This window comes from Thamnophis elegans, chromosome 11 (assembly GCF_009769535.1).
Source record: "Thamnophis elegans isolate rThaEle1 chromosome 11, rThaEle1.pri, whole genome shotgun sequence".
Classification (NCBI taxonomy): Eukaryota; Metazoa; Chordata; class Lepidosauria; order Squamata; family Colubridae; genus Thamnophis; species Thamnophis elegans.
In genome coordinates, this window is record NC_045551.1 from 33284026 (window position 1) to 33296551 (window position 12526).

The 12526-nt window shown below is 41.8% G+C and overlaps 1 protein-coding gene across 8 annotated transcripts in view; it reads right to left on the reverse strand.

Moving 5' to 3' along the window:
- INPP4A (inositol polyphosphate-4-phosphatase type I A) overlaps positions 1–12526 on the reverse strand; it is a 122593-nt gene that overhangs the window by 4890 nt on the left and 105177 nt on the right. For all 8 annotated transcript variants that reach the window (XM_032226339.1, XM_032226340.1, XM_032226342.1 and 5 more), the window contains 4 exons: positions 11470–11610; positions 10033–10130; positions 7445–7557; positions 1561–1715 (listed from right to left, as the gene is read on the reverse strand). In XM_032226339.1, coding sequence (XP_032082230.1) covers positions 1561–1715; positions 7445–7557; positions 10033–10130; positions 11470–11610 — 507 coding nt within the window. The remainder of the gene's footprint in view (positions 1–1560; positions 1716–7444; positions 7558–10032; positions 10131–11469; positions 11611–12526) is intronic.

Genomic DNA, 12526 nt, shown 5'->3' on the forward strand with positions numbered 1-12526 from the left:
ACATGTAGCATTTATTTTGAGGTTTTCAATAAATATTTTAGAAAATTATCAACTATTTAAAAAGCATTTTATTAAAAGATGTTAAATTGAAATTCTACAGAAGAAATATTGACTGCTAAACAGCCTTTTTCAAACTCAGATCAACAAAAGAGTATTCCCTTGCTTCAATTTTAATTTTTGTATTATCAATGCAATGTCTGTATTGCCAGAAAAAAATTGCTTTGTTGTAAAATAATGCCAAAATGTAGCAATTATTTTGTAACAAGCAAATAAAACAGAATTCCTACTATTAGGTCTACTGTGTAGCATCATCCACATCAATTCTATAGTTTTATTTCCTAAATGCTCAAAGCGCAACAACATGATAATTTTTTCTCAGGATAGTATGAGCTAAAAATGTTTGTTGCATACAACTGGTCCTTGATGTGATCCATATTAGATCACTATCTTAAATTGTACTGAATGCTATCAGAAGAACAACTAATAAAATGGTAAGAATTAATTTTAAAATACTTTCTCTTATATTAGATATAGTACTATATTCTTAAACTGCTGGCTCAATGTGAAACAATTGCAATTGCACTTTATGGAATTATGTAGTTGCTACATAGGATTTATGGAATTAGAAAACATTTACTAAAGTAAGATGACATTGCACGTAGGTTTTAAAAATAATAAACCATTGAAGGTTTAGAAAGGGTCAAATAGCAAAACATATAGAAAGGATAAGAGAATTGAACATTTGTGAGAGCTTGTGAGAAGACACACGGAACATTTACATTCAGCAAAAGTGAATGTTGAAAGCAGAACTCTATCGTCAAGTTAAACCAGTGTTTTTCAACCTTGGCGACTTTAAGTCCTGTGGACTTCAACTCCCAGAATCCCCCAGCCAGCAGAGCTGGCTGGGGAATTCTGGGAGTTGAAGTCCACAGGACTTAAAGTCGCCAAGGTTGAAAAACACTGAGTTAAACTATGATTAAACACTAAATCTGGATTTCTTATCCTTTCTTGCTTCATATGTAAAACTGGAGCTTTTCAGCAGTGCTTGAAATAATGTATTGGATTTTTATTTAAAACAGAAACTGTGAACATGTCAACTGCTTCAGAAAGCAGATTAAACTGATATGACCACAGTATGCCAGCAGGTTGTGATGGAGTTGTTTGCTGTATCATGAAACATTCATAATGGCAATTTGCTGAAGGGGCAAACCTCTGAGGAGTAAGCATAGGAAACCAATGCAACCTGCAGATGTTTCGCCTTAATTCAGTTAATAATTCTGCATTTTCACTCCCAAGGAAAACTGCAGCCTTGACAATGTTAGTTGTGAAGCTTTCATAGCAGTAAAGCAGAAAGATCTACTTGCTTAGCAATTACTTCAGTTAAATCTCAAGTCCAAGGAGACGGTTTAAATAATTTCAGAGTCTGGATCTCAGACTACTTCCAATGGCAGTTATATGTGTAAAGAAAAAGCTGAATCATATAGTATTGAATACTCATCTGCAGTTTACAGGGCTCCAGGATTAGAAACAAGTAAGCGCAAGCAAACTAGGTCTTCTTACCTCCTCATGCACTCCAGGGCCTGAGTGAAGACCTGTGGAGCCATTCCATGTTCATGTTGAAGTATGAGACATTGCTCCAGGGTCACCGACATGGCAGTCCGATCCTTGGCACTTTTACAGCTTGTAAACCGAACACCATTTAGTCTGCGGCAAATCTGGGGGTGGGTGGGAAATGCTTGGTATTAGTTCCACTGTAACGCAGGACAAAAATATTCATAGCATTACTCCAGAATTACTAGGCTAATCTCATTGCCAAAACTGGGATGAGATTAGAATTCAAGAAATGTAGAATTTATAGTCAGTCTTGAATTATTTTAGGTATGATTATGTGCTGTCAAATTGTTTTTGACTACTAGCAACCACATATTTCCCTAGCCTATTCTTTCATATCTCCCAATAGTGTACTCAACATTAATATCTGAGTTCATCCACCTGTATTCATTCATGCATGCATGCATGCATGCATGCATACATACATACATACATACAGTCATACAGTCTATTTCTGGATGAGAACTTTCCAGATGACAGAGATTATAGCAGAAAAGGCACTTCCTAGTCCGTGCCAGCTGACATATCTTGGCTGATGAGACCTGTATCATGCCTTGGTTGCCCTGTTCTTCATCTTTCCCAGCATTAGAATCTCTTCCGGAAAGCTGGGACTTTACAGAATGTGTGCGAAATAGGAAAATTGGAGACTGGTCATTTGTGAGAACTCTGAGATGATTTGTTCAAAAACCCATGATCTGTGTTCTTGGATGTCCACAGTATTCTCAGGAATCTTCTCCAAAATCAAAGTTTAAGGGTGTCAATACTCTACCCATGTCACTTGTTTAAATCCCAACTTTTGTTTTCATTGAGTGACACGGGGAATATTATGGCTTGCATGACTCTGATCTTTGTCGGTATAGACAAATCACAGCATTTGAATATATTTCTACGCCTTTCAAGACTGCTCTACCAAATCCTAGTCTGTGGCATATTTCATATCTGCTTGTTCCTTTACTGTTCATGGATGTTCCTAAAAAGCAAAAGCTATCCATCACTTCAATATATTCTTCTTCTTTCTTCTCCACCTCCTCTTCTTCTACCTATTGTCATTAGTTTAGTTAGATACAGATTACAGATTTGGAGGACATGCCATATTTATTGGGGGCACTGAACAATCCCATCGGTAGAGCCCAGATTGCCTACTTCAGCCATGGAATATCGGTTTTCAAGTGTAAAAATCTACAGAATGGTGGATAAAACTTCATGATGCATGCTCCATCCCTTTTCTATATACATCAATGCCAAGCCCAGCTTCTTGTAAATTTTTAACTCTCTTGTGAACCTCTCTGGTCAGGCTATAGCATTGCAATCCTCAGTGCCCACCATTGCCATTTCTATGCAGAACAAGGCAACTGGTAACAGACCTGGCATGTATTACTGAAACCTGGCTGGGCCATGAGGGAGGAGTCCCCCTCTCAGAAATGTGCCCAGAAGGGTTCCAGGTGCTCCACCAACCGCGACACCAGAAAGGGGTGGGGGAGTGGCAATTATTATCCGAGGATCATTAGTTCCTCGCAGGATCCCTGCTCCAGAGACTGGGGTGTGAGTCTCTTCTCTTGAAGTTGGACCTAGGGGTTCAAGTGGGCTTGTTTTTGACGTACCTACCTCCCAGCTGCGTCACAACAGCCCTGCCTGCGCTCCTGGAGTCAGTAGCTGGGTTGGCGGTTGAGTTCCCCAGACTGATAGTACTGGGGGACTTCAACCTGCCATCTCTGGGCGAACGCTCTGATGGGGCTCAGGAGTCAACCATGGACTTGACCCAGGTGATTCAGGGTCCGACTCATAGAGTGGAACACATGCTCGACCTAGTGTTTCTCTCGTGATCTTGAGCTAAGGGGAATAGAGATCTCGCCCTTGTCATGGTCAGATCACTTCCTGTTGAGGCTTGATTTTCAGAAGCTACTCCCCCACTGCAGGGAGGTGGAACCGATTAAATGGTTCCGCCCCAGGCACCTGATGGACCCGCTGGGATTTCAGAAGGAGCTTGGAGAGATACCTGACTCTCTTGCCCACAATCCGACAGAGTCCTTGGTCACCGCCTGGAATACAGTGGCGACTGAGGCGCTAAACCGGATTGCGCCTTTGCGGCCTCTCCGTGGCAGTGGATCCAGGAGGGCACCTTGGTTCACCAAGGAACTCCGGGAGATGAAGCGCCAAAAGAGATGCCTAGAGCGATGTTGGAGGGCTAGCAACTTCGAATCCGACCGAACACTATTAAGAGCTTTATTAGGACTTATTTAGTGGCGATATGGGTGGCAAAATGTGCACATTTTCCCGCTCTTATTGCATCCGCAGAATCCCGCCCAGCCGCCCTGTTTAGGATAACCCGTTCCCTCCTGAAAGGGGAGGACACGGGGGATGTCTTACAGGGACGGGCTGAGGAATTTGCTCAGTTTCTGTTGGACAAAATCACTCAGATTCGGACAGACCTTGACTCCATTTGGACAGTACCAGTGGAGATGCCAAGGGAGGGTCTTGCTCAGATTTCCTGGAATGAGTTCCAGCTTGTCACCCCTGAGGAAGTGGACAAGGCCATGGGAGCAATGAGTGCCTCCACCTGTTTACTGGATCCGTGTCCCTCCTGGCTGGTCTCGACCAGCAGGGAGGTAACACGAGACTGGCTCCAGAGAATTATGAACTCGTCTTTGCAGGAGGGATCTTTCCCACAACCTCTGAAGGAGGCAGTGGTAAGGCCCCTCCTCAAGAAGCCTTCTCTGGACCCAGCTATTCTTAAAAACTATCATCCGGTCTCCAATCTCTTTTCTAGGGAAGGTTGTTGAGAAGGTGGTGGCCCTTCAACTCCGACGGACCTTGGATGAAGCAGATTATCTAGACCCCTTTCAGTCTGGTTTCAGGCCTGGATACTGCACCAAAACCGCTTTGGTCACACTGACCGATGATCAGAGCCGAGGTGGCGCAGTGGTTAGAGTGCAGTACTGCAGGCCACTTCAGCTGACTGTTATCTGCAGTTCAGCGGTTCTAATCTCACCGGCTCAAGGTTGACTCAGCCTTCCATCCTTCCGAGGTGGGTGAAATGAGGACCCAGACTGTGGGGGCGATATGCTGACTCTGTAAACCGCTTAGAGAGGGCTGAAAGCCCTATGAAGCGGTATATAAGTCTAACTGCTATTATTGCTATTGCTATCTCTGGCGGGCCAGGGATAGAGGACATTCCTCTATCCTAGTGCTCCTTGACTTGTCAGCGGCCTTCGATACCATCGACCATGGTATCCTTCTGCGACGGCTGGAGGAGGTGGGAGTGGGAGGCACCGTTCTACGGTGGTTCTCCTCTTACCTCTCCGACAGGTCGCAGTCGGTGTTGGTTGGAGGGCAGAGGTCGACCCCTAGGCTCCTTAATTATGGGGTGCCGCAGGGGTCGGTCTTGTCCCCCCTCCTATTTAATATCTACATGAAGCCACTGGGTGAGATCATTCGTCGGCACGGGATTAAATGCCACCAATATGCGGATGATACACAGTTGTATCTTTCCACCCCGTGCCAGCTCAGCGTAGCGGTGGAAGTGATGTGCCAGTGCCTGGAAGCTGTTAGGGTCTGGATGGGAGTGAACAAACTCACACTCAATCCTGACAAAACCGAGTAGCTGTGGATGTTGCCCCCTAAGGACAGCCCAGATAGTCCGTCCCTAAGCCTGGGGGGAGAAAATTTACTCCCCTCAGAGAGGGTCCGCAACGTGGGGGTCCTCCTGAATCTGCAGCTGACGTTAGAACATCACCTGTCGGCTGTGACCAGGGGGGCCTTTGCCCAGGTTCGCCTGGTGCACCAGTTGCGGCCCTATTTGGATCGGGGGGCACTGCAAACAGTCACTCACGCCCTCGTCACCTCAAGACTTGATTACTGTAATGCGCTCTACATGGGGCTGCCCTTGAAAAGTGTTCAGAGACTACAATTAGTCCAGAATGCAGCCGTGCGAGCGATACTGGGTGTACCAAGGTACAACCACATTACACCTACCGTCCGCAAGCTGCACTGGCTCCCTATCGGTCTCCGAGCATGATTCAAGGTGCTGGTTATTACCTTTAAAGCCCTACATGGCCTAGGACCTGGATATCTGCAAGACCGTCTTCTGCCGCATACCTCCCAACGACCGATAAGATCGCACCGGGTGGGCCTTCTCCAGGTGCCATCAGCCAGACAATGTCAGCTGGCGGCTCCCCGGGGGAGGGCCTTCTCTTTAGCCGCTCCGACCCTATGGAATGAACTACCCCCAGAGATCCGGATCCTACCCACGCTCATGGCCTTCCGAAAGGCTATCAAAACCTGGCTATTCCGGCAGGCCTGGGGCTGTTGACCTCTTGACCGAGGTCCAGCCCCGATTAGACTGGGTGCATGATGTGCTTTCTTTTAATTTGTTTTCCTCTGTTTGTTTTTAACTCTTCTTTTTTTAAATTTTATTTTCTATAAGCCACCCGGAGTCCTTCGGGATTGGGCGGCCTATAAATTTATTAAATCAATCAATCAAATCAAATCAACCTCAGTAGAAAATGCGTCAGGCTTCTTCTAGGGCAGCCAGGTTGGCAACAGTGTCAATAGTTTCACAGCATTTTCTTTTTAAATTAGGGGCTGCTAATGAGATACTTCTAACATTTCTTGAGATATCTACAGAAAATACACAATTACAATATATGTAGAGATATATGGAAAACCAGTTTGGTTTAGTGGTTAAGGCAGGAGACTGTGAGTTCTAGTCCCGCCATAGCCATGAAAGCCAGCTGGATGACTTTGGGTCAGTTACTCTCAGCCCAACCCATCTCACAGGGTTGTTGTTGTGGGGAAAATAGGAGGAGGAAGGTGTACTGGATATGTTAGCCACTTTGAGTTATTTGTAAAAATAATAAAAGTTGGATATAAATAATCAAATATTATAATAATCAAATAAATGTACTTTAACATCAAATTAACAAGGTAGAAAACGCATGGCTTCTGGATTTCTTCCCACCTCCTTTATGAACAATGATCATTGGAGTTTTTGCCTTCATCAACCCATAAAATAATGGGTTGTATCTGATGTGTATATATGAGTCTGCTCTTTTCCCCAAAGGTTGTGCATATGCATTTCCTATATACATGAGTGTCTATAAACATGTTTCTACTTTTCCTATATTTCTTCTGTATTGTGTTGTGATTTGTGTATATGTACGCAATGCGAAATACAGAGCAAGCTGCATACATTCCACTATGAGTCACACGATAGGAGGGAGGGGCCTTAGACTGAAGCCATCACCAGCATTCCAAGGCTTTGCCCATCTGGGTTTCCCATTGGGACAGACTGGGGAAATCTGCTCAGCAGGCCTCAACCTTACCTAGTCCATTTTCAGACTTAATCTGTTTTTTACTGGCATCTTCCTCACATCAAATTTAGTCCTGTACTATTTCCTTTTCAGATAAAGCACATATAATCCTGAAGCCCTTTAAATAAGCTCCAGAATTCTGATGTTAGAAATATTAAAAATGGTCAAAACCTTACAAGATTGTAGCCATTTTTAATTTGATTCTATTTTCTGATGCCCAGACTAAATTTATGCCAACAGTGCCCAGAACCTAAAATTTTGCTAAATCCTGGAGGAAATCATGCCACGATGGAACCAAATGTCAACATTTATTCATTTTTATGCCTATCTTAAAATCAGAAAATTGGAAGGAAATTGGGGTTTACTATAATGCTCTGCATCTTTTTGGTCAAGGAAACAACATGGCACAACAAAATAGAACATGCAGGGATCTGCAGCTTTCTGTACTGCTGCTTATTCTGAAGACATAACATTGTCATGGGGGATAAGTGACAACATACTAAGTTAACTTTGTTAAATCTTACCTCAGCAGCTTGCCAAAGAATATCAACATTCTTATTTTTTCTTGCATGTACATTCTGTCCAAGGAACCTCAACAGTTCAGGCAGGCACGTTTGACTCCGAGATCGAGGTAGACCTGAAGAAAAATAAAATAAACACAACTTAACAAAGGCCCGATAGCATTTTTTTCATCTGAGAATGAATAGGTTATGTTTAGCAGCAGACAGTTATTGTTATGACTGCATCTCTCCTATCCAAGCTTCATTAGATGACAGCCTGACATTAGCAATCGGGGGGAGGGGGATATTTGAATGTAAGGCGGAAGGCGGGAGAGGATGGAAGCTTGTGAAAAGCTTCAGCCAGCCCCGATCAACTATCAGTATGCAGAGCTGGGAACCAACAACCTGTTTCCTAAACATTATAAAGTTAAAGGTTCCCCTCACACATATGTGCTAGTCGTTCCTGACTTCAGGGGGAGATGCTCATCTCCATTTCAAAGCCGAAAAGCCAGCGCTGTCCAAAGACGTCTCCATGGTCATGTAGCCGTATGCCCAAGGCACACGGAACACTGTTACCTTCCCACCAAAGATGGTTCCTATTTTTCTACTTGCATTTTTACATGCTTTCGAACTGCTAGGTTGGCAGAAGCTGGGACAAATAACAGGAGCTCACTTCGTTACTCACTCAGGAACTGGGACTATACATAATAGGAATTCAGAAGCCATTCTTACACATCATATCAACTGATGTGTCGCATCTGATATGGTGAACTCCATGAAAATTGGTATTTTTTAATAAAATGTGTTAGTTGGAAGAAGTACTACTAGATTCCTTCAGATTTTTGGGAACTGCCTATGAAGGTCACAAGCACTCTTTTGTAATGGTTGCACTTCCCTTTTGAGGGAGCACATAGGAAAAAGAGGTTTGGTGAAAGGTAAGCAGCAATAGTGAAGGGGGAGGTCTAGTATTCTAAACTGTTAAGTTCCTTGAACAATATTTCTAAAATTAATATGAATATCCCTTTTCTTATCCACAACTGAGCATAGAATTGATTTAGTCTCATGAATGTGCTGGCATCATCATTGCTAGTCCAGAATGTGGCCGCGCGAGTGACCTATCCTCCGCGAGCTGCGCTGGCTACCTGTTGATCTCCAGGTGCGCTTCAAGGTGCTACTTACCACCTATAAAGCCCTCCATGGTAGTGGATCTGGGTACTTGAGAGACCGCCTCCTGCCAATTACCTCCCTGTGACCTATTAGATCTCACAGATTAGGCCTCCTCCGAGTTCCATCCGCCAGTCAGTGCCGACTGGCAACTACGCGGAGGAGAGCCTTTTCAGTAGTAGCTCCGACCCTTTGGAATGATCTCCCCGTGGAGATTCGTACCCTCACCACCCTCCAGACCTTCCGCACAGCCCTCAAGATCTGGCTATCCCGTCAGGCCTGGAGTTAAAGATCATAATCTGTCCCCACCCGAATGATGAATGAATGTTGCTTTTTATTTTTAATTATGTGTTGTTCTCTTTTAACTGTCATTGTGTGTATTCCCTCCCTATATGTTGTAAGCCGCCCTGAGTCCCCCTAGGGAAAAGGGCGGCCTATAAATAAATTTAAAAAATAAATAAATAAATAAAATTGCAGGAATCAGACTGCCAGCTATTTAAAACAAAACAAAAAGTAGCAAATAAAACCAGTGTTATACTTTTTCATTTCAGTAAGTAGAAGGACTTGAAAAAGGTACTCAAACGCCATGGCTGTCAAAGTGACATACAAAAATCAGAATCATGCAGGCCATTGTATTCTCCATAAAAGTGAAAGTTGGACTATGAAGAAGTAGAATAACAAGAAGATTGGTGCTTTTAAATTTTGGTGTTGGTGAAGACTCTTGAGAATATCATAAACAATCAAGAAAACAGATCATTGAATAAATCAACCCTGAGTTCTCACTCAAGACATACTTGACTAGGCTCAAATTATCCTACACTGGACATTATGAGAAGCATTAGAGCTTTCTGAAGAAGGCTGTAATGCTGGGAAAAGTGAAGGAAAGAGGCGAGGATGACCATCAGCGAATTAGGTGGACACCATTACTGTGGCAATAAGTGCAGTACTGGACAAACTGAAAGACCAGGTTAGGGATAAAATCTATCAGGGGTGTCAAACTGGCAGCCCGTGGGCCAAATGCATCTGGCACAGGCCACACCTACACCAATTCCAAAAAGGGGGAGATATCACAAAACTTGTGAGGCCACAAGTTTGACATCCATAGGCTAGATTGTCATGGAAAATATTTATGTGGTCACTAAGCAGTGAGTTGATGATGCATATCAATCAATCAACTTCAATTGGAATTGCATTTTTTTAACTCTTGGCATCTATATGTGTCCATGGCCACACAACCACTTCCATATCAGGGTTTAGGGACTGTCCACAGGAGGTTGATACTGTTCCATTTTACCAAACCCAACTCAAAACATTAACTGAGATTAAAGAAACCTCAATATATTCGGGAAACATAGCTACTGATTTTTAATTGTTTTGTTATCATATAAAAGCAGATCTTTTCTTGATTTAAATTGTTTTGAATATATATATCTGTAATTTACACTTACAGTCTTCAGGCAAAACTTCTTTGAACTGTTCAAAGTAGGAATTCAACCGTACTAAGCTTTCCATGTTAATAATTTCCTGCAAGGAGGTATCGCCAAACCTTTAAAAATTTAAAGGTCCATATTAATAGATCTTCCAAACAAAAGATGGGAGAACATCTGCAAGCTTTCAAATAGTTCTTTTCATTTCCATTATTAATATTTTAGCATTTGCCTTAAACAGAACAGACAAGGTAACTCATTTATACAAGTGTTTTAAATAGATTTTATAAATTATTGTGATACTAATTTTAATTACTCTATGTTTACTTATTCTATAGTTTTATAAGAACTTTGCCCTAAAATTCAGTAGTAAAAATACTGAAGTAGATTAATAAATTTCAAATGCCATAGACTGCATGTATTGTCTGATTGATTTCTACTAATAATATAAAGAAACAGATACCCCATTTAATAGCTTGCTTACTGTTTCCTTAACAAAAGTAGCTTCCATAACATAAGGAAATCCAAATACAGACTGCTATTATTAAAGCCATCAAAGCAATACAATAGATTCTCCTATCTTAGGTTTTGCTATAGCTCTTTTGAAGTGGCAAGCACCAGATATTAGATTCTTCAGGGTTTCTGATTCAAAAGGCAAAAGGAGTCTGGCACATACTGTATATTAGAACACTTTAAAGCAGCTGTGACTTCCCTGGATTGCATGGTTGCTTTTTATAGCTGAGAAACAATCTTGGCAAAAAGACATCTTATTTATTGTCCATAAGCATTACACAGGCATCCATTTCTTATTTAGTCCCTAAGTTGTGGCAGACTCCTTACAATCCCGTGGAGTACAGCACAATAGGCCTCCCCGTCCTCCACTGTCTCCATGCATGCTCCAAGTCACATGTTGCCTTTTGAATATGGATACTGCATGATCTACTAGATAATGTTGTAAATGTCTCAAGGTATTCCATGAAGCCAAGCTTGCATCTAATCTTAAATATAGCAATAGCATTTAGACTTATATACCGCTTTAAATGCTTTACATCCCTCTCTAAGTGGTTTACAGAGTCAGCATATTGCCCCCAACAACCTGGCTCCTCATTTTACCCACCTTGGAAGGATGGAAAGCTGAGTCAACCTTGAGCGTGGTGGGATTTGAACTGGCAAATTGGAGCAGCCAGCAGTCAGAAGAGGTAGCCTGCAGTACTGCACTCTAACCCCTGCACCAGCAAGGCTCAAATATAACATCAGCAGACTATAAAGTGTAGAAATCTATGTAGTACACATATAAGTACTGATTCCACAAAAGTTTTCATGTCATTCAACTTCTTCCTGAGCTATCCTTTAAATAACCTCTTGGAAATTCATTCAGTATATATTTAGGAGGAAAACCAATTCCTCTGTCATCTATTAAACATGAAAGATTAGAAAAGAGAATGTATAGGTATGTACTTTTCTGCTAAAGTTTGCTGTTCATTGATTCCCACGTTGAAAAGTACTGGTTGAACTCTCAGCAACATGCCACTCTGGATTTCACGAGGCAAGGCATCGAATAAGGTGCTTGGTAGTGGAATCCTCACATTAAATCCATCCCTAATTTAGACAAGAAATGTGAAGCTAATCAAGCAATAGTAATATTTTCAGAAAAGCCCCTTTAAAAATATTTAAGACATACTGTATGTTGCTATCTAGGAGATTGCTAACAGTAACTAAAATCAAAACTCTAAGCATCTCCATTCTTGGCAGTTTTCAGAAAGCAATGGAAAATACAGTATAATAAGAGAATCTAAAGACCTGACTCGAATGTCATATCAGCCCAAGAGGCTAAGCTTAACAAACCATGTTGCACAAGAAAAGCACATTGATATAATCAACCTATTAATTAGCACTTTGCTCAAAATGAATGGATACATTAACTACCACAATACTATAGTTACATGTGCCCAGACAAGGTCAAATTAGGCCAACTTAAATCTACATGAAAACTCACTTCTTGTCCTCCTTTGATTATTATAACATGAATTTCCTAACCCTTTCTGGTTGGTTGGTTGGTTGGTTGGTTGGTTGGTTAGTAATACAAAACTGGAATGAATAGGCTATATCATACTGCCTGGGAAATTCTTGAAGTGTACATCTCTTAGGGTTGCTGAGATTAAGAAATTCTGGACTAGATATATGCTAGTTCTGTGTGAGAAGACTACATGTCCTCCTCAGAATACTGAAAAAACAACATTTGTTCTCTTCTTGCATACAGTACCAATGCATGTTATATTTATTCCTTGTACAAATCCTTATCCGAGAGCTTCATTCATAATATAAAAAATAATAGCATGGCTTGCATTTTTATCTTAAGCAAAACAGATGGTCAATTATGTTTATATGTTGCACAAGAGTAACACATTAGTATAAACAGCTTACTAATTAGCACATGTTCTAAAATGTTCCTTATTCCACATTTCTCCTTTCTTTTCCTTTCCCAAAATCTCTTCTCCATTCCCACTCAGGGAAG